Source organism: Notechis scutatus, chromosome 6 (assembly GCF_049901735.1).
Source record: "Notechis scutatus isolate UNSWTSFEM ecotype Mainland chromosome 6, rNotScu1.2, whole genome shotgun sequence".
Lineage (NCBI taxonomy): Eukaryota > Metazoa > Chordata > Lepidosauria > Squamata > Elapidae > Notechis > Notechis scutatus.
In genome coordinates, this window is record NC_142014.1 from 83,573,432 (window position 1) to 83,595,054 (window position 21,623).

The 21,623-nt window shown below is 59.4% G+C and overlaps 1 protein-coding gene across 1 annotated transcript; it reads right to left on the bottom strand.

The window, feature by feature from the left end:
- Positions 1 to 3,421: 3,421 nt before the first annotated feature.
- Positions 3,422 to 4,913, bottom strand: LEP (leptin). The gene is given in 3 exon segments (XM_026687884.2): positions 3,422 to 3,571; positions 3,574 to 3,781; positions 4,770 to 4,913. Coding segments are annotated over 3 exon segments (501 nt in total). The 3' UTR covers position 3,422.
- Positions 4,914 to 21,623: the final 16,710 nt, after the last annotated feature.

Here is a 21,623-nt window from a genome sequence, read left to right on the forward strand (position 1 = left end):
AAAGGGGGGCACGGAAGGAGGCAAAGCTGCAGCCAGGAAGAGAGGGGCTCCATGCTCGCCTGTCTGTCACCTGGGGCTGGAAGGCTTAATTAAAGGAAAGAGGATCACGGTTCACAAGGAGTCCTCAAAAGATCTGCCACGTTTTAAACTTGATCTTTTTTTCTTAAAAAAAATCCCCAAATGTTCTGGTTTCCCAGCTAAAAGAACACCTTCTATGAATTCAGGTCATAAAATGGAAGCCACCTGGGCGACGGGGAGGCAGGAAGGGCTGCAATCTCAGCTCCGGCCAGACTGGGCGGCTTCTGTCCGCTGACCGGGAAGCCTGGACAGAAGAACTAATTTGGAAGCCGTTGGGAGGGGACCCCGGGGCGGAGGCTGACCTGCGGAGGCTCCCCTCAGCGCCGCCATCGTCTCAATGAATAATTTGGGGCAGCAGCTGCCGTGCCTTCTCCACCTGCTGCTTGGACTTGAAGGGGTCCAAGGGGTCCCAAGGCTTCCTGACCTCAGCTTCACATCTTCACAACCTCCACTTGACCTCACAAGAAGCCAACGGGGGAGGGGGCCGGGGGTTGTGGGGGGTGTCGACTTGGCCCAGGGTGAAAGCCAATTCGGTCCCATGGGCTCCCTCCCTCAGCCCTCTGGGCAAAGGGGCAAGAGAGGGGCTGGGGCCAGCCCCCTTTGGTGCAGATGCAGAGAGACAGTTGCTTGGCCATACAGGTGACCTATACACCGAATGAATGAATCAGTCCATCCATCCATCATTGGATGGATGGATGGATGGTAGAGAAGAGGCCGTTTCTTGTTTTCTTTCTCATCTTTTTCTGTGGGGTTTCCATGGGCACCAGCAGGAGGCTCATTAGAAGCAGCCCAGGTAGATAGAAAACTGGGTCCTCCTGGGATCCTGTGGAGAAGGACAGCTTGGAAGAAGACCCCACAAGCGAGTATTGAGGGCCAGGACAGACGGATCCCAGGGCAATGGTATCCAGGGGAAAAGCCCAGGAGCAGGGGCCAAAACTCTTGGCCAGGGAGAAGAGCCTCGGGAGCCACCCTTGATCAAGCTGGAATGGACGCCCGTCCCGGCCAATGGGGCCGGGGCTGGAAGGGGGGCCTAGGAGCCTGGCCTGTGAAGCGTTCGGACAGGGAAGGTAAAAGTCCCAAAGCTCCACCTGCTTCTTGGAGTGCAAGGAGGTGGCCAGTAGCACCAGAACGTCACCAAGACCCTCGTTGTAATGCAGGGAGTAACAAACTCAGTAAAAATCAGCAAAAGGCAGTTTGACCTTGGAAGGCAAAACCTGGCATTTGTCCTGCAAAGAGGCCTCTGGGGGGGGGGCGGGAGGGAAGGGCTCTGCTCCTGCAGCCAGGGGAGGGTCTGAAGATGACCCCCACCCCAAGAAGGAAGGTCCACTTAGGTTCTTAGGAAAGGGCGGGAGGCTTTCTCTCCCTCCCTCCCTCCCTCCTAGATACAGGCACTGGCTGGGAATGGTGGGAGTGGAAGTTCTACCGGGCACTAAGCCCACCAGCTTTTGGAAGGCTGAGAAAGTCCTTTGGTTTCCCAGCACATCTGCCCAAGCCCCTTGCCCAGGACCCCGGAAAAAGCCCCCTCTCTCCTTGGGGAAGCATCTCCCTGCCCAGCCAAGGAACCGAAGCAACAGAGATTCACAAAGTTTGTTTATAAAACATAAATAGTCTTCCAGGTATATAAAGAAAACCATCAGCGTGGAAAATAAACCAACGGAAATAAATAAAAAGGCCACTATTTTTTTTTACAAGGAGGGGCAGGAGAATGGAAGGGCTTCGTCCGTGGGTTCCCCCCCCGGGGCCCGTTCCACCGCGCCCAATAACTCCCCTCTTCCCTAGCTGGGAAGCGCCGGCCCTAAGCACCACAACTGGCCGGACTTCGGCTGTTCGCGTTCGGGTGGGCGCACGGGCAGCCCGGAACGAAGCGCCCGCGGCGGTCTGCTGCGGGAGGCGCCTGCAAGCCGGGCCGCTCCCAGGCCCCGAAGAAGCCAAGGCCGGCAGCGCGAAGAGCTCTTTGTGTGCAGCGCGCTGTCCCGGCGAAGCCTCCCCACCCCCACCCTCCATCGCCGGTCTGGTACTTCAGGGTCGCCCTCCCGGGTGGCCTCCTTCCCGTCTCCTGGGCTCTGCCCGTCCGTGTGAAGCAGGCTTTTCAAAGATGCGGAGTGGCTGCCGGGAAAGCCATTAACTCCCCCCCCCTCCAATCTCCTGGGCCTACTGAGAGGCACGCAGGGCGAAGGCGCCCCGGATGGTTGGAAAAACGCCCTGGGCCCTTCGCCAGGAGTCTCCTTGCTTGCCGTGGCTGAAGGCGCATCCCCGGGACTTCTGGATTCTGGGACGAGTTTTCTGGATTCGGCTTTCCACGACCGGGTTGCAACGCTTTGCTAACCCAGCGCCTTTTCCTGCCGGTCTCTTCAACACGGCTTGTCTGGTGGGTCTCCCCCTCGGCCGCCTGCAGGTGGCCTGAGGAAGAGGGGCTGAGCCACCGCCTCCCCTGCTCCACCCCCCCTCCCCCCGCCCATCCTCCGTCCTCAGTCCTGGCCGCATCCCAAAGAGAGTTGCGATGCCAGTCTGGGGACGGAAGAGGAGGAGCTGGCGGGGAGAAATGGGGGAAATCCTCTCGTTCTGGTGTTGACTCAAAGGGCGAACGAGCCAAGAGCCAAAGGGCCCACGCAGGTCTGTCTTTGAGGGAGGAGGGGAGGCGTCCCTTTGATCTCCGGGACCAGGAATGCAGCCACCACTCTGAGGCGGGGGAGGGAAACGCCGCTCCAGCCCCGAAGCCTTGTTTGGGAAGAGACCCAATCCAGGGAGTCGGATGTGGACCGAGGTAAACCCCACCCGCTCCGCCCCCTGGAATCTCAGGGAGCCCTGCCCTGCCCTGCCCTGCCCCACCCACCCACCACCTACCCCGCTCAGGCGTGGCTGGGGGCTGCCTCGGCAAAGCACAGATGTTCTGAGCTCTGCGCTTGCTTGCTCCGGGCCCAGCCAGGCCCACAAGCCCCGGTTCTGCCCAGAGGTTCTGCCCGCCAACCTCCGTTCAGGTGCTTCCCTTCCCATAATCGTCAGCTGCCTGCTTGCCTGAGATGAGGTCCAGGGTGGCCCCCTGGGCAACAAGCCTTGCACCGGAGACGCACCCCCGCGGACATTCCTCCGTTGGAAGCAGGAGGCCCCTGCTACACTCCCAAACTCGCCCACCACCATCCCCACCACCATCAATATTAAGTAATTCTCTGCCCCACAAAGCGACCCCCACAATCGAGAAAATCCACAGCAACGGGGCAGGAAGAATCTGCCAACCAGACTTGGGGGCCAAATGCAAGTCAAGCCTCCGCCCCCCGCCCCCAGTTTTGCTGCAAGGGTGCCGCCTGCTGGACTCCCCCTCTCGTCAAGGCAGACCCGGCCCCTCCCTAGCAGTTGTGCACGTGGTCCAGGTGCTTGATGATGCTCTGCAGGCACTTCTGGAGGCGGTCCAGGGTCACCACCGCCGCGGTGTAGGGAAAGACGGCCAGGCGCTCGGTCAGGTTCTGCAGGGCGTCCGAGCGGGCGGGCCTGTGGGGGAGCAGCCCAGGTGGGAGCCCAGCAGCTGCAAGAGGCTCTGGAGGTTCTCCACGTCGTGCGAGATCTGGGCGACGGGGGCCTCCAGGGGCAGGTTGGAGAGGACCTGGTGGAAGAGCTCCAGCGCCTCGTCCATGGCCTCCAGGCTCTGCACCGGCAGCTCCCCGGGGATGAAGTCCAGGCCGTTGATCTTCAGGCTCAGCGGAGGGAACTGCGGGGCAGGGAAGGGGCCAGTGAGTCAAAGCGGAGCCTGCGCACGCGAGAGTTGGCACGGGCCCAGCAGAGAAAGCTCGCCCAGAGAAGGGCTGTCGAGCTTCTGCCTGAACTCAACACCGCCCAGCCCACATCCCCTGCGTCCCCCCGGGCAGCTTCTCCGGTCTTCAGGCCCCTCGGTCTGAATGGCGCTGCCTGGAGCTGACATCTCCTCTTTAGGCTGGCGCTGGGCAAGAGGTCGCGACACACGCACCCCTCTCCAGGCCGACGGGGGCTGCTTCTTCGGAAGCACAGCCTTAACCCCGGCCCCATCCAAGAGGCCCTTTAGCCCCGTGGGGGTGTGGCGGGGAGGGGGGGGGGCGGCCTGCGTGCACCGCCAGCCTACTTGAGCTCTCCTCCTGGGACGGGGCAGGGCGCGCTACCTCTGGGCTCCTCCTCCCCGCTGTATCCTCAGAGCAACGATGAGGCAATTGAAAATTCCCAGCACTGACCTAATTAGGTGACTGCCTCCCTCCCGTATACCCCGTCCCCGCCCGTGTGGGTGTGGAAAGACGAGTTGTGGTATAACGGTTTCTTGTGCAGCCGCCACGTCTTGTGGCGAAGATGCTCAACCGGCCCAGGACACCGGCTGGGCTTGGCCCTGCTGAGCTGTTTTGCTCCGCAGCGCGAAAGCCACACGGTTCTGCCTGGCAATGGGGCGGCCTTGGCGTGCTCGGGCCTCGCCCAGCCGCATTTCCACAAGGAAGAGCTCGGAGGGCGCGGGCAGAAGCAGCAGCAGCTGCTGGGTCTCTGGGTGTGTAAAGCGTGCAAAGGCTCCGTGGCGTTCCCAGGCGCCCCAGGGGCTCCCGAGCAGGCTCCGAGGCCAGTGGGGCTGCATTGGGACCGGCGCCGAAGGGAGGGCGGTCTCTGGGCAGGCAGGGGATCCCGGGCAAGCCCAACCTGGCAAGAGGGGACCGTCCCGGTGGCTGACAAGGAGCCCCTCTTACCTGGTGCTCCTGGATCCTGGCAACGATCGTCTTGGTGAGGCTTTTAGTGTCGGCGATCACCTTGTCGATTTTCACAGACCGGCTGTAGAAGAGGGGCAGCCAGACCCACAGAAACCCCCAAACAGAAATGCTGGGGGAGCGCATCTTCCCCTTGAGACCTGCACGGGGAAAACGGGGACCAATGATGGGGAGGGGGCTGCAAGAAGGAGGAAGGCGAGAGGGGAGAGAGGAAGAAGGGGGAGGATGGCAACCCTGCCCTATCCGAGGCCAGGGCAAGGAGGGCTTGCAGGGGAGCAGAGGAGGCGGCGGGTGGGCTGCCTGGCTGAGGAAGCAGGGCTGAATTATTTGCCAGAGACGCGTGGCACTAAAAGCAAGTAAAAAGGCGCCTTTGTTGGAGGGAAAGTTCGGCTGTCCGACAGGACTGGGTGCTCCGGTGACCCTGTGAGGGTCACTTTCCTGCTGGGCTACATCCCCAGCCTTCACACCGCTCTTCCCTAGAAGGCGCCCAGCCCGAGATTTCATTCCTCCCCACAAAGCCCCGTCGAGGCGAGGGGCGTGCAGAGAGCAGCCTGGCATCGCTTTCCTGCAGAAACGGGCGTTTCTCCGCTTCCCAGGAGCGGCAGAGGCGGAGGGCGGCTTGTGGCAAAGCCGCTGCGTGGGAGATCCGGGCTATGCCCAGCAGGGGCCACACCAACGGCTGCCCTGCCTTGCCCTCGCCTCCTGCGCCGGGCTGAGGGCCGCGATGCATCTGGGCCGCTCCCAGCCAGCCCGGCTCTTGGGAGTCCAATCAGGGCAGGCCTGCCCTGCCAGTCCGGATGCCCTCTGAAGTGGTGCGCGCTTAATGAGCCCCGCCGCCGCCGCCGCCGCCGCCGCCGCCGACGGTTGGGACAAGTTCCTTCACCTCGCCGGCAACGGCAAGCAGAGGCAGCGCCTCCCGGGGCCCGTGGCCATCCAGCTGCGCTCGACTCATCCCCGTTACATAACCGGGGAGCAGCAGGGGGCACTCCAGGCAGCCGCCGCGCCCAGCCCAGCCAGGAAGGCAAAAGCGGTTGCAGACCCCCGCCAGGCGACTGGATGACCAGCGCCTGCTGACCAACGCTTAGATCCGGCTGGTGGCCGAGCAAGGGCTTGGCCGGGCCCCGTCGGAGGCAGACTGGAGCAGCCCAAGCCATCGGGTGGCCCAAGCCCACTGCCCAATTGGCTGACCCCTAGAAAAGTGAAGGCCCCCAAAGTCCTCAGTAGGCTCACCCGAGCTGTCCTCTTGGACACTGAGTCCCCGCCCGCCCCCGTCACAACACACGGGATGTGTGTGTGTGTGTGTGTGTGAGAGAGAGAGAGAGAGTTTGCAGCAGGTCCAGGAAAAGCACACTCGGCAGGCAGGGACCCCCCCTGAGAATTCCTCCTGGACCCTCCCTCCGCCCATCCCGAGACCGGCAACGCTGCCAGCTTTGAGCACTCACGACCACCTGGGCACTCCAGCCCCCTCCAGCCCTAAAGACGGGAAATGCTGCTCAGTCGCAGTTATGGGGGGGACGTGCGCCCTTTGCCGGCTGGGGGCTGTGGCTCAAAAATCCTGGCGTTGCTCAGCTCTGCGACCGACACCCTCCCTCCCAAGAAGGGGCTGCCTGTCTGAAGCAGACGCAGGCGCCACCCCCCCCCGCGAATCCAAGTGATGAAATCTTGGTGTCCCGGCTTTGCAGCAGCTCCTCCCTGGCCCCAGCGCGCGCGCCAGCCTGAGTCCCCGCGGACGAGCGGCCTGGGGAAGGCATCCCGGCCTGGCAGTGTTCTCATGACACGCTTCCCTGAGTCTGGGAAGGACCTCGCGGTGGCATTCTCACCGTGAACGGAGCTTGGCTACTTTTAGGACGGTTTGCCTTTGCGGCTTAGTGCGTTGTGCGAACCCAGCCCCGGAGCTTAGTCTGTGTTTCCAGGGGTTGGGCGAACCCCGATATTGGTCTCAGCCTGCCATGAGGCTATGAGTCTCCCCTTGGGAAGCGCCTGGAGGCACGGCGGGAAGAGCTGGAAGAAGGTCCTCTGCACATGCTCAGACGCACTCTTCCCGGCAGCCAAACAACTGCAAAAAATTCAGCCCACCACCCGCTCCCCTGTTTCCCCGCTCCCGCCGCGAGGAACCTCACTGCCCAGCGCATCACTCGCTCTAGGGACGGCGCAGCTCACCTCCGCCCGTGGTGCTGCCTCGCGCTTCCGACCCAGCCTCTGAGGCTCCATCGCAGCGCGATCCTTTTATAAGTGCAGCGTTGCACAACGCGCAGCCGGCCGCGACTCGGCTCTGCCCTGCCCGTCCCGTCCCGTCCTGCCCTGCCCGGCTCCTCCCTCCTCCCTCCCTTTCCCCCTCCCTCGCTCCCTCCCCCACGCTCCAGGGCCCCGCCACCCCAGCAGGAGGGACCCACCCCGCAGACTCACTCGGCTTAAAGACTGGACGGGAGGGGGGACTTTTAGGAACACCTCTGCCCCCTCCCTAAGCAAGGGGGTCGATTCCTGGCCCGGCTGATTGGGAAACGACCAGGGGATGGGCGCGAGTGGGGGGGCATTTCGCATTGCCCCGCGTGCCCTGGCCTTTTGGCTGCCTGGAAGGGGTTTGGCCCCGCGACCTCTGGACGCCCCCCCCTCCGCAGACTCTAATCCAAGGGCAGTTTTACGGGCAGAACCTGGGGTAAAAGCTCGTTTCACCCAGACCGCTAGACTCCGCTGGCATCTGGGGGCTCAGCGCCTGCGACAGCCCTGCCAAGCGGTGCCGGAGCTGCCCTCACTAGGCCTGCTTTCCTGGCGCTGGCTGCCGAAACCCAGCGGGGGTCTCTGCTTGCGACCCCCGGGCCCTCCCCGTCCAGGCTCCGACCCAGGGACGTCTGCGCTTGGACCGGTGGGAGAAAGCCGCCTTTGAGCGCGGAGAGGGGTCGGAAGCGGCGGTGCATTCGTGGGCAGGCAGGGCCGCGCCGTCGGGGCTCCCGAAGAGAATCAACCCTGGGAGGCCAGCCGTCCTGGCGAGCGAAAGGGAGAGGCCGCTTCCCCGCCGGTGTTTGTTCCTCCAACTTCCGAAGGGGCTTGAGAAGACCCTGCGCAGCGGGAGACACCTCGGCCAAACGGGCGCCCGCAGGGAGAGCGCGATCCTTTCGAGATGGGCGCGCAGCTGGACGCGGCCAGGCGAATCGCTTTAGGAACCGGCCGAGCTTTGCAAAGTCCCACCAGACGAGCGAGAGCTACGCGGTCCCCTCCCCTCGGCTTCCCGGGAAAGCTGTTCTAAGCGGAGGGGATCCGTAGAGCCGGGGAGAGCCGCCCAGGAGGGCCGCCCAAGGTCGCCCCGACCCAGCCGACATCCGAACAAAGGGAGGGGAGGATTTTCAGGTTCTGGGTCCATCTTTTCCGGGGGGGGGCGTTTCCTCTCCCCGCTTCCCCTGTGCGCCCTTCGGCAGCCCCCTCCCTTTTCTGTCCCGCGCGCCTCCCGCCCCCAGCCTCCCCCTTGCGCGGGAAGGGTGAACTGGCCTCCCTCTCTCTAGCGGATGAGGCGGGAGGTGGCGAGACCTCAGGTAACCGCACCGCAGAGCCTCCAGACCCGAATTTAACACCTCTGGCTTGAAAGACCGACGCGGGAATTCCCCGCCCCCGCCCCGTTCCCCTCGCCCCACTCTGAAGCGTTCCTCGCCGATCTCTCTCGGGGAAGGAGGGAAGGCTGGGCGGGTGGGGAAGGGAGGCGGAGAAAAGCCTATTGGAATGAAACTTCCTTCGCCCCGACTTTTCAATCCCCCGGGAGTGCTGGTTTCCCTTCGGAGGAAGAGGGATCCAGGGGAAGCTGGGGCGCCCCAAGGGGCCCTTCCCGCTTATCCGGGCGTTTCGCTTCATTCTCTCACGGGGAGGCGGGGAGCGCAGCGGCCGATTTTTGACCGCAAGGCGATTGTCCCGGGACACTTTCCGCACATCGAGCGACCCTCCAAGGGTTGTGCATTAATGCACCCGGCCGATACCGGGGAAGCCGCTCAGCGCAGTTCAAAGGGGATTAGGGACTGGAGGCTGAAACCTGGGAACAACGGGGGCAGGAACTGGGTCGGTCTGGTTTAATGAGGAGAAGGACTGGGGGTGACCGGGTGGGAGTTCCCCGGTACCTGAGGGCTGCCCTAAAGAAGAGAGGGGAGGGGTCAAGGCAGGATGGAAGCTCATCAAACTCACCTAGAACTAAGGAGGGAATTCCTGACAGTAAGGACCATTAACCAGTGGAACGCCTTGCCACTTGCGGGGGCTCCATCATTGGAGGTTCTGAAGAAGCGGCTGGGAAAGAGCCGTTTGTCCAGAATGCTGTACGGTCTCCTGCTTGAGCAGGGGATGGACTGGGGGGGGGCTCCAAGGTCCCCTCCCACTCTGTCTGCCTCCCGCCCAGCTTTTCCTCCGTTTCCCTTCGAGACTTTAGCGAGCCCACGAGCGCTGCGCCGCCCTGCCTTGTCTCGGAGCAGGTGGGTTCTCGCCAATGGGAAGCGGGGAGGGGAGGGGAAGCCCAACAGGAAAGGGGCTGTTAGCCACCCCTGTCAAGGCAGGTGCCTCGTTTTCACGGCTTGCGGTGGGGCTGGACGTGGTTCTGACCAGCTTCTGCGGTTGGCTGCTGGCTGGCAGACCTGCTGCATCCCCTCTGCTCCAGGACCTCCTTGGATAGGAATAGGTTCCCTCAATTGGGAGCACCCCGCCCAGAAGAAGCAGCTGGGGATTCTGGGAGCTGTAGTCCTAGGAACCTGGAAGGTTGGGAAGCAGGACTGCCTGTACTGATTTCCTGAGTACGAGGCTAATGTTGTCCTCGGTTCTGACAAAAGGAAGCAAGAGACCAGTTGATGGCTCAGGGCCCCTTCCTGCTCCTCGGGGCTTGTGGCCCCCCATCTGGGCAGCTCAGTTAGAGAGGCTGGGAGAGGAGCAAGCCAGGGAGGCAATGTCCCTCCACCAAGGAAGAGCCCCTTGAGCCGGGGGGGCAGGGGAGGGGACTCAGCAGAAGCGACTTCACCCCTCGACCAGAAGCGAAGGTCCTGAACCCTGAAGGCAGCTGCCTCAGCCCAGCTCCACCCCTTAGCTACTCCCTGCCAGGAGGAGCTCGCTGCTGTGAAGACCCGGCTTAGATGCTCTCTGTGATCAGAGAAGGAGGCAGGCGGGCTTCTCGTTCCTCTTTCAACCCTCTGGGTGCCACATTGGACCCTGGATGAGAAGGAAGTGCGGAACCTTGATGGCCAATAAGCAGGAAGGACCAGCAGGATCCATTCAGGCAACGGATTCTCCCTTTGGTGACACGCATGAGCCAGCCGTGCGAGGCTGCAGCTGCCGAAGCAGCTCATGGGCGATCTTGGGCTGCAGCAACAGAGGCCAAATTGGGAGATCACGGGAAGGGGGGACGCGTGCTCCACGCTGCCCTGGGCAGACTAGCCCTGGAATACCTTGGCCGGTTCTGGTCCCCACCGTAGGAGAAGGACTGGGGGACTGGAACTGGGGCAGAGAAAAGCAGCTAGGATCACAGCTAAAGCCCTCGAAGAAGACCCGGGCGGCATCTTTAGCCTCCAGAGGAGGAAGCCCTCCCAGCCTTGAAAGGCTGTCGCCCCCGGGAAGGCAGCGGGGCAGCCGTTTTATTGTGTTTTTATTCCTTCAATATTGATGCCGCCGCCCGTCTCCCTAGAAGGCGACCCTGGAGTCTTTCTCCACAGGGGCTCCAAGGGCAGGGCAAGGCCCAGCGGGTGGATCCACTTCTGAGCTGGAACTAAGGAGGAAATCCCGGGGCTCCATCCCTGGGATCCCCCAGGAAAGATGCGATGGAGATCTCGTTCCCAGGGTCCTTTCGATGCCAGGATCCCTGGTTGGTTTTCTGATTTAAACACAGCTCCCTCCAGAAAGGTTACTTACAAGAGATCACAGGAGGGAAGAAAAAAAGAACGGATTCCCCCCACCCCATGCATAAATGACTGAGGAAGAGGAAGGGCGTCTCCAGAGAATGGCAGGAGAGGTCTGAAAAAGGACCAGCCGAACTGAGCCCCCTTGGCAGACGGGCTCGGCATGTCTGAGGGGAGGGAGAGAACAGTTGGGCTGGGCTAACATACAGCAATGCCCCCCCCAACACCCCCCCCCAGAACTGTTGGGCTCCATCCCTGGAGACTTTCAAGCAAAGGCCACTTCTGGGGGGCTCTGGGGAGTTGGGCTAGGAGGGCCCTGGGTTCCTTCCAGCCCCCGGATTCTTCTGTTCGCCCCCAGCCCCTTCTTGGGGCTCCTCTGCCCACCTGCCCCTCCCCTTCCCTGGAATCCTTCCTCCTCCTCCTCCTCTGAATGAAATCTGAGGCGGCTCCCACCTGGCTTTGCCCCATCTGGGCTAGGAGACCATTTCAGCAATTGGGAGAGGGGGCCCTGCCCCTCCTCCCCAGCAGGCCCGTCCAAGAGCTGGGGGGCAGGGAACAGCCCACAGCCGGTTAGGAGGCCCCGCCTCCCTCCCAGGGCCTGGCGCAGGAACCGGCCTTTCTTGTCCAGCCAGTTCGCCTTGTGGGAAAAGCCCAGGGCCGCTCTCTGCGTGCAACAGCGCTCCCCTGTTCCTGCCTCCTGTGGGCCTGGGCTGGTTGGGCACCAAGGATCTTGCAGTCCAAGCTCAGTCTTTGGCTGAGGGGCTCCTGGGATCGAGTCCTTCCACTTCAGGGCCCCCCTCTGCTCCTCTGGTCCAGTGGGGGTCAGGAGGGAGCCCCTCAGCCAGCTTTAGGTGGATGGCCAGGTGCCCCCCGGCTTGGGATCCATTGAGCCTGCAAAGGGTGCTGTGGAAGTGGAGAGCTGCTCAGCAGGGCCGGCTCACCTGCTGCTTGGCTCTGTGTCCAGGGCAGACCTCCCTGGCTCCCCCCGGTAGCCCCTGTCAGCCAGCAGAGCAGCTGTGGCAGCCTCCACTTGCCCTTCTCTTCCTGGGCAAGGGGGAGCAAGGAACCTGCGTGGGCAGCCTGGGCTTGAGCTGCTGCTGCTGCTGCGATGCCCCCCAGCGCAGCTGTCCTGGCCTCATTTCCTCAAGGGGGTTTCTTTTCTTCCCTTGACCCCCCAAGAGCCCAAGTGCTTTTTCAAGAGCTTTTTCTTCAGCCATTTTTCTACCCTTCCTCTCTCCTATAATTCTGTCTTCATGGCAACCCCATTAGGCTGGGAAACAATGGTGTGCCCAGAGTGGCTTCACAGACAGATGGGGATTTGAACCCAGATCCAAGCTGAACACTAATTCTGCACAGGCCAGAATTTATTTATTTATGTGTTTGTTTGTTTGTTTGTTTGCCACCCAATCAATCAGCCTTCAGCATAGTACAACTCTCCACATCTGTAATCTTGGGCTGAAAACAAACAGCCACATTTAAAACGAAAGCCACACTTAACGATGAGCCATACAAAAATGGGGAATAATATTTGAATCCAATGAAGTGAATTGCTCAATCTAGCCCAGGGACCAGATGGCATAGAGCCAGATCTTCAGCAGGGAGGGAGGGGTCTATATATGGAAAAAGGTATCTGGGGGTGGGAGTGGGGACTAAGATGTTGAGAATAGCTAACGAAGCGAGCCCTAGAACACCCGGTGCTGTTTCCAGGCCTTGAGCCCCAAAGGGTGTCAACCAGAACCTGGAACCCGGTTGGCAGCCAGGGAAGCTCTTGAAGGAGAGGTGCTGTGTGGGTGGTTTGAGATGAACCCAACACTTTCTGGACAGGTTGTGGCTTCCAAATGCTCTTCAAGGGCAGCCTGGCGGCAGTCTGCTTGGAAGGCCATTGAGGAGTGAGCGAGAGTGGAAGAAAGGCCAAGGAAGGTCACTATCTGTGGACAAGGTGGGGCTCCAAGAAGATCCCTTGAGCCACAGCTCGGAGCTCCGAGTCTTAAGTCGACTCCAAATGACAAGCCTGTTGGAGGGTGCTGGAGCCCCTTCAGACTGCAAGGGTGGAACAAGCCAGTCTTTGAAGCCAGAGCCCCTCCCTCTCCCTGCCTTCCTTGGAGAAGCCCCACCAGCCCTCCACCCTGGCAGGGGAGGCCTGCAAAGCTAAAAGGAAGCTTTCAGGTTTAAAGGGATTCAAAGGGTCCTTTCTCCACAGGTGTTAAGACACCTGGGCTAGAGACCGGGAGGCAGGAAGTCCCACCAGAGGCATCAAGGCATTAGGTGACCCAGGCCAGCCACTTAGCTGGGCCCTAGAAAGGAGGAACTGGCAAATCCTTTGGAGGAAAAATGCTGTCCAGAAAACAGCAGGCAGGGGGTGTTGTCAAAAAATAACTTGAAGGCACACCTTGAAGTCCTCCGTCCTGTCCTGTCCCCCTGTCCAAAGGCCAGAATCCAAGCTCAGGAGGGGCTCTCAGCCCTTGACGCTCAAATGGGATTTCGCCAGCGCTGGCCAATCGCAGGCACCAGCGCCATCTAGAGGCCAGATATGTTGTCCTGCAGAGCAGCCAAAGGAGGCCGCCAGCTTTGCTCCCCTGGCTTCAGTTGAAGTGGCAAAGCCCTTGAAGGTGCTGCGTGCAAGAGGGGCCTGAGGTCAGCACCTTGCCTGGAACCCGATTCCCATAAACACGGGAAGCTTCCTTCTGGCATTGGGGGGCGGGGGGGTTGGGATGAAGGAGTCATATATGATATTTTTGGTTTTATGTGCATATTCTTATTTTTATTTCTATTGGGGGTTTTTTGTTTCTATTCTGTATATCCTTCCAATATTTTATTCATTCTATTTTGACATCTTTATTTATTTATTTATTTATTTATTTATTTATTTATTTATTTATTTGATTTGATTTGATTTGATTTGATTTGATTTGTCAATTGTTTACAAGATAATAAGTATAAGTGTATACATAGTTATGAATACATGAAATGGGTACATATAAGAAAAATAAAAGAAAAATAAAAAGAAACAATAGGACAGGGACGGTAAGCATGTTGGTGCGCTTATGCACGCCCCCTAGAGACCTCTTAGGAAAGGGGTGAGGTCAACAGTAGACAGACTAAGGTTAAAGTTTTTGGGGTTTGGGGAAGAAACCACAGTGTCAGGTAGAGTATTCCAGACATTGACCACTCTGTTGCTGAAGTCGTATTTCCTGCAATCAAGTTTGGTGCAGTTAACCTTGAGTTTGTATCTATTGTGTGCTCTTGTGTTGTTATGGTTGAAGCTGAAGTATTCATTGACAGGTAGGACATTGCAATGTATGATTTTGTATACTATACTTAGATCGGAACGAAGGCAGCGTAGTTCTAGGTTTTCTAGGTCTAGAATTTCAAGTCTGGTGGCATAAGGTCTTCTGCAACGAGTAGAGGAGTGGAGAACTCTTCTTGTGAAATATTTCTGGACTTTCTCAACTGTGCTAATATCAGATACGTAATGTGGGTTCCAGACTGATGAGCTGTATTCGAGTATTGGTCTAGCAAATGTTTTGTATGCTCTAGTTAGTAGTGTAATATTACCGGAGAAAAAGCTACGTAGGATTAGGTTAACAACTCTTAATGCCTTTTTGGCTATGTAGTTGCAGTGGGCTCTAGCACTTAGATCATTAGAGATGAGTATTTCAAGGTCCTTTACAGAGCTTGGATCATCAACAAGATCTTGACTATTCAGCTTGTATTTTATTTTATGATTTTTTTTGCCAATATGTAAGACAGAGCATTTATTTGTTGAGTGTGTATTTATTTATTTATTTATTTTAGTGTGTATTCATTTTACTCCCTTTTTACGACCCTGTAACCCCTTGATTCGGGTAGAGTCGGAGGAACTGAATGGAGCTGAGCATTTACAGGCCGGAAGCCGTTCCTGATGCCGACATGCAGTTCACAGCAGATTTTCTTCCCCCTTTGCGCTCTGGGAGAGAAACATCTGCGGCTACCTAGGATTGAATCCTCAACCTTCCCAGTGGGAAGCAAATGTTTTCACACTACTCTGTGTATTAGTTTTACTACTGTAATTATAATGTTGAACAAAATTAACTGACAACAAATATAATAAGGTCAACATCGTAGCTGCTTTTATTTTATTTTATTTTCCAAATAATTTTTATTGTTTTCCACCAGTACATGTCTTAATTGCATTTTCAACAGCATTCGCATCAACACCTGATATTAATCCATATTTCCGTCATCTATTCATACATACCCTTAGTAGTTTTTGTCTTTATTTATAATTCTTGTTTATTATCTATCTTTATCTATTTTATCTTGTCTTCCTTTCTTGAGGTTTCTTCTGTTGTGGCTGCTTTTAAAAGGTCCCTACAGAGAGCCGGATTTTCCCCCCTCACGTCACTCCAGCTAAGCCTTATGGCAGCGGCTGGCAAAGAGGCCACTCACAACACAGCACAATTGTCAACAAGAACAAGGGTGATCTGATCTGTTCAGAAGGCAAAATAAACTGTCAGCTGCAATTCACCCTTCTGCATGATCTGGTGTTCTCTTTGGCAGGGTTGTCTCTGAAGAGATAAAGCTGACAGCTCTTTTCTTCCCTCCTTGCTTGGAAGGGAGAGGGAAGATCCAGCAGCCTTTCCCAGCAGCCCCAGACCTGCCCCAAAGGGATCCCCTCTCGGCTTTGAAGGGTAGGGAAGGTACAAAACAGGACAGGACAGAGTTGGAAGGGACCTTGTAGGTCATCTAGTCCAACCCCCTGCCCAAGCAGGAGACCCAGAGGTCCTAGTGCAAGAGGAAGGAGAGGCCAGGCGGCCCCTCCCCCCCCAAAGGAGCCTACCTCCTGCCAGAGGGTGGGGACTGCCTCCCCAGAACCCTTGGGGGGATTCTGTGCATCAGGGGAGAGAAGGGGGCGGCTTGTTTGAGGGGCAACTGAAACCTGAAAGGGCCTGGGCCATGCATGGTGGAAAAGCTGTGCATCCCAGGCCCAGGCCCTTTCATGCGCCTTTCCAGAGCTTTCAGGCCGGGTGCAGAGGCCAGCATGGCAGCTCCAGGGCACAAGGAAGGACCGTCCCATGAAAACCCTGGTCTTTGCAGGCAACACGGATTGTGCCCTGGCGTCCTGTCCCACATCCCGGGAGCCTCCTAAGTCTCCCACCAAGCGGACTTTCCCTTGGAGACCCCTAAAGCCACTCCTGGAGCAGATGGCTGCCCCCCGCCCCATCTCTTTTCCCACATGGCCTCAGAGGTTGGTGGGTTCCTTCTGCGGATAAGCCCTGCTGGCCGGGCACCGGTGAAAGGATGGTTGGAAAGACCCCCGTCAAAGGCCCTTTCCCTCCTCTGAGGGGGGCTGTCACTGCAACACAAGAAAGGTCTTGCTGGCCAAGCCAAGCGTTGAAGTCGGGGGCTTGGAAAGAGCTGCGGGGGGGGGCATGCCTTGTAGTAACCCTGCAGGGGGCAAAATCAGGGCAATTAGCAACAGGGGGGCAGCTGAATTTTGGGCCCTCTGCTGTTTTCAAGTGGCCTCCAAAGGCAGCTGGTGGAGAGATTTTGTGGGGCTCTCCAGACATGGCCACTTTTAAGACTTGTGGACATCAACTCTTGCTGGCTGGGGAATTCTGGGATTTGAAGTCCACAAGCCTTACAGTGGCCAAGTCTGGACAGCCCTGCCTTGGAGCCAAGCCTGGAGTCGGCAGAGCGCAGGCCCCCCTCCTCACTGGCTTGGCTTTCTTTCAGCCCCGTTGCCGCCCAGTGGTTGCCAGCCCTAGATCGGCCTCTCCTACACTCAGCGCTGAGACGCTGCACTGGGTCCCTTTCGCTGAGCTGACTTCCCAGAAGATCCAACGGGGTCATTCCACCCGTGTCTGCTGGGTGTCGCTCTTGCTCCAGCTGTGGAACCAAACCGCTTCCCAGCTCTCAGGGCTTGGCGAAGAAAGCCGTCCTTGGACCGGAGAGAGGAATGGCGGGTCAAACGCTTCCACGGGGAACGACGTGCCGCTGCCTCGTTTCAGAGGCACCGAGGAGCCAGTGGCGGAGGAGGACGCGCACACGCAACTCCCTTCTTGGGTTCTGCAAATCCAGGTTGAGAGGACCGCCCCCCCCCCTCCCAGGCCCCTGGCTGACCTGAAGGTTGCGGGGAGAAAACAGCCTCGCTGCTGCTTCTCTTTAGCGTGTGTTTGTGTGTGTACACGTGTGTGGGTGTGTGAAGTCGCTTCCCAGCGCGCTCAAGACAACCCTTCCTCAGAGCAAAGCGCTCTTCCGAAGTCCTTCGCTGCCTGGTCTTTGTCTCTGCTTCCGAGGCAGTATTTGACACCCCCACCCCGTTGAAATGCCCAGGTAAGTGTGGGTCCCCTCCACCCCACCCCACCCCCACCCCCGGGCTGCTGGAACGATCCCGCTTCTTCCCTTCGTCCACGGAGCGCCTCTCCGGAGCTCCTCGGCTTCCCTGCCCCGCGTTGGCTCGGGCGGCTGGCCAGAGGGGCCCTTGCGTTTGGGGGTGCTTCCTCCTCTTTCCAACCGCAGCGGTCCCTCGGCCGGGCCAGCCTTGCAGCGCATCTCTGGGCCTGTCCCCGCGCACCTCGCAGGCGGCGCCTGGGGTAGCGCTTCCCTCCTGGCCGGGACGGGAATGAGCCCTTGGGACCGCCGGGGAGGCTGGCTCCTCAGTTTGGCCCACAGACCGCCCCGGCCAGGCTCTCTTCTTCTTCTTGGCTCAAATCTTTCTCCAAACGGACCGTCTCTGTCCGGCTGCCTCCACCCACCCTGTGCTCGGCAGGGGCTGAGAAAGAGGGAGGGGCCGGGCGAGACCCCCGGCGCTCCTTCAGAAGACGCCCGAGGGGTCCCAGCCCCCCTGAGCAGCCGGGCGTCCTTGGGAGTTGCCGAGGGTCCAGAAAACGGCTTGCCGGCCCCTGCAGCGAGCTGGGAAGGCGGCCGAAGGGCGGAGGAGCCGAGTCAGAGGCCTGGCCTGTGTGCGCACTCGAGCCTACAATTCAGGTGGGATAAATGGGATGAGATTTTTATTACGCTCGCAGAGCAGCGTAATGGAGAGGATAATTTGGTAAGTGCCTCATTCACTCTCCGCGGAAAACCGCTTTCCTGGAAAAGCGAGAAACGGGGGAAGCCCCAAGCAGCCGGAGCGGCTTTCAGCGGTGCGCGGGCGGGAGCTCGCCGGCCTTCAGCCCTGGCACAAGGCCAGACTCTCTCCGTCCAAAGAGCCTGGAGTTTCCCGCCGGGTGTCCCCGCTGGGCGGAGAGGGCCTCGTCCTGCCAGCAAGAGGGGGGAGGGCTGACAGGGGTGGAAAGCTGGCAGCAGCTGGACCAGCTTCCCAGGGCTGTCCCGGGGAACCTTCCTTGGCTGGCGAGGAATACCGGAGGCCACTTGGGGAGAGTCACCCCTCCCACCCCAAAAGCTGCCTCCGCTTGTGCAGGCTGAGGTTGTTGCCCCTCCCCCCCCCCCAGGCGGAGCTCAGAAGCTCCTCCAGCCCCGTGGACGGGGGTCCTTGCAGCTCTCCGGTCTCCCCTCCCCCTTTCAGAATCCCTTGGCTGGAGACCAGAGACCTCTGGCGATGGGGAGGAGGTGGGAGCTGGAAGGAAAAGGCTGCCCCCTGTTGGGGTGGCTGCCCCGTTCCCCGCCTTCTGGGGAAGCAAGTCCAGGGTGGCAGACGGGGAGGAAGCAGCAGGGGGCTGCAGTTGAGAGCCCCCCCGTGGCTCCCCACCTTCATCTCCTGGCTGCTCGGGCAAGTATCTAGGCTGGAAGCAGCCTGGGGAAGAAGACATTCCCACACGAACCAGTAAGGGAGGGTATCTGTAGTTCAGGGTTGGGCTGAAGAGTCCTTGGTGCACTCTGAGCTGGGCAGTTTTCTGGCAGGCATTTCTTGCTCAGCACTGATGAGGTTACCTAGTTGGGTAGTGAAACTTCTGCAAGAAAGCACCCTTCACTGACACACCTCTGTGTGTGTGTGTTGGGGGATGGGATTTGCCCTGTCCTCATCCTTTGAGGCAAGAGGGCAGGCAAAGGGTGGGATGTGGGGAGCTGAAACGGAGGGAGGCCGACCCCTGCCCCACCTTTTCCCAAGGGGCGGGGCCTGTGTTGCCCCCCCCGGAGGGCACAGGGAGGGCACAGCCTCTGACCAGGGGCAGCCACACACACACCCCCAGCCAAGCTCCTCCCCCTCCTGCTGCTGTTTTCCCTCAGCTGCAGCGCTCGCTCTCCCTCCTCCTCTGGGCCGGCCTTGGTTTTCATTTCATTCCGTTTGTTTGAATCAAATAAATTTCCCTCTTTTCCCAGCAAACATCCAGCACATGGAGCAGCATCAGAGCCCAGCTACAAAAACACCAGAACTCCCCTTCCATCTCAAATGCCATCCCTGTAGCGACTGCGGGGGGGCTTGGAGGCAAACCAGGCTGTGGGTCTGGGGAGGGAGGGGGAGGGGGCTTCTTGGGAGGGGGCTTCCCCCGTCCTCTCAGCCATTTGTCCCCAGTGGGGGAACCAGCAAAGGTCTCAAAGGCTTCCACATTTTATTTGTGCACCAATAAAAACGATTACCTTCACGGCTATTAAAGGCTTTGACAGACAAATGGGAATGGAAAGGCTAACCAGAGAGTCTGTTTTATGGAAGCCATTTCGGTCCTGGGGCATCAGCTGCTTTCTTGCCGAGGTTTCGCTTTCCAGCCAGGCTTCTCTGTCCGGCTCCAGCTGTGCAGGCCTCCCTCGGTCCTAACTCAAGAGCAGCAGCCTCAGGTCGCCAGTGGTCTACATGCCACTCGCTCCGAAGGTGGGAACTGCTGCCTCCTGGCTTCCTTTGGGCCTGGTTTCTGCTTTTCTAATTATTGGTCACGGCAAAAGTCCCTGCAGGGCAGATCCCCTTGGAGAGCCAGGCAGGCTTTTCAAGAACGCAAACGGGGAAAGGGCCCCTGAGGGGACAAACTTCTTGGGCTCCAAGCCGACAAGACTGCCGGCTTCTATTCTTCTGGCTTCGGGCTGAGGTTAACCCGGCCGGCTGGAGAGATGCAGCCGATGTTGGTGCCCCTCACTCCCCAGTTGGTAAGGCCCAACTGTTGTGTCCCTCACACACTGGAGCCCCTCCCTGTTGTAGGATGCGACCCCAGAGCCCGAGACCCATGAGCTCAGATCATCCCTTGCACAGTGGGAGGGGCCCTTGGAAGGAAGGAAGGGGGGGCGGCTTTCAGCCAGGAAAGGAAGCCCTGGGCCAGTCGGACCACTCGTCTCCAGCCGAGGCCAGGTGGCTAATAAGGAGAGCCCCACATTTTGGGAGGACACTAAACTGCCACCCATGAATGTAAAGTTGACGTGATGGGCGCCATCCTCACCCCTGTGCAGGAGGGGCACACAGGGCCTTCTCGTACAGCCCCTCCAGCTGCCCAATGCCAACCTTTGCGAAGGAGCAGAGAGAGGTGGAAATCCACAGTTGTGATCCAACAGCTGCTATTCTGCTTTGCCACCTGTCACCCAAGGTGGGGTCTGCCAGCCTTTGACCTGGAGCACTTTTCATGCCCCCACCCACCTTGGATGCCGGTTTTCTCCCGACCTCCAGATCAGGGGTCCCAACTGGGCCTTTGGGACAACCTGGGTGGCTGAGAGGGGTCCAGAGAAGGTAGGGCAGGCCCTGCTTTTCCCTGAGGGCAGAGGAGGCTGCGCACGGGGGCCCTCCTGTTTCAGCCACACCCTGAACTGAGCGGGCATCCAGGTTTTCATCCGGGGAAGAAGAGCGGGGCTGTCATTGGCCTCTTTAACAGCAGGGCCCCAGGAAGCGCCTTCCCCAGACCGGTGGGGGTCTTCGGAGCCCATCCCCTCGGGCAAGACCTTCACCGCAGCAGCGTCTCACGGCCGCTTCCGGGCATTAGGGCTGGAACGGGGCCATTCGTCCCAACCGGGGCTGCTCAGCCTCTCTCGGAGAAAAGCAGACAGGATCGTCTCCCGCAGGCCGTCGGACACGCGCGGCGCTTGACGCTTCGCACATAAAATTGCTCAGATTCACACTCAGCTCGACGCGGCTCGGACGAGATCCAATGAGGTGGCCGGCAACGCCTGGCAAAGCGACCCGGCCGTTGGTGCAGCTGGTGGCGAGAGGAAGCGAGGGGCTTTTCCACAACGGCTGGCTCAGCCCCCGCCCGGCTCCTTCAGGCAGCTGAGACGGGGGCGGGGGCGGCCTTGAAAGAGGCCCGGGGCTTCTTCTTCGAGCCTTCCTCTTCTGCCTGGGGAGCTTAGCAGAGCTTCGGCTGGAGAGCAGCCTGGACGGGGTGGATCCTGGGGCTTTAGGGCTTATGGGTCGCCACGATGTAAAAAAGAGGTTGAGAAGAGCGAGGAAGAAGATTAGGGGACTGGGGACTAAAACCCAGGAAGAGCGGTTGCAGGAACTGGGCTTGGCTGGTCTGGTGAAGAGGAGGACTGGACGCTAGCAGCCTTCCAGGACCTGAGGGGCTGCCCCAAAGAAGGACAACTTCTTTCCCAAAGCCCCTTCTGAAGGCAGAACCGGGAGCAGCCTGGAATGAAGGAGGAACTTCCTACCAGGGAGGACAACGACGCAGTGGAACTGCTGGCCACCAGAGGTTGTGGGGGCTCCCCACGCAGGAGGTTTTTAAGAAGAGACTGGACAAATCCCTTGTCTGGAATGGTGCAGGGCCTCCTGCTCGAGCAGGGGGTTGGACTAGAAGACCTCCCAGGTCCCTCCCCATTCTGTCATTTCGGGGTGTGGGCTTGCCATTGGTCAGAAGCTGCCTGGCACTCTGGTGGTGGACCTTCCTCAAGATTTGGACGGTGGGAATGTGACCTTCCTCCCCTTGCACAGTTCTTTGTGGTTTCAGTTGGGCAGGGTGTGTCCCGGACCATTTTCAAGGACGGGGCACCACGTCCTGATGGCTCCACTCCTTTTGGAGCCAATGGTTGGAGCTGGTAGAGGAGCAAAGCAGCCAAATTCCTGGTTGCTCTGGAGTGTTGGGGATGCCCCATTTCACAGCTCCGTGCCCAGCAGGAGGTGCCACCGAGGGTC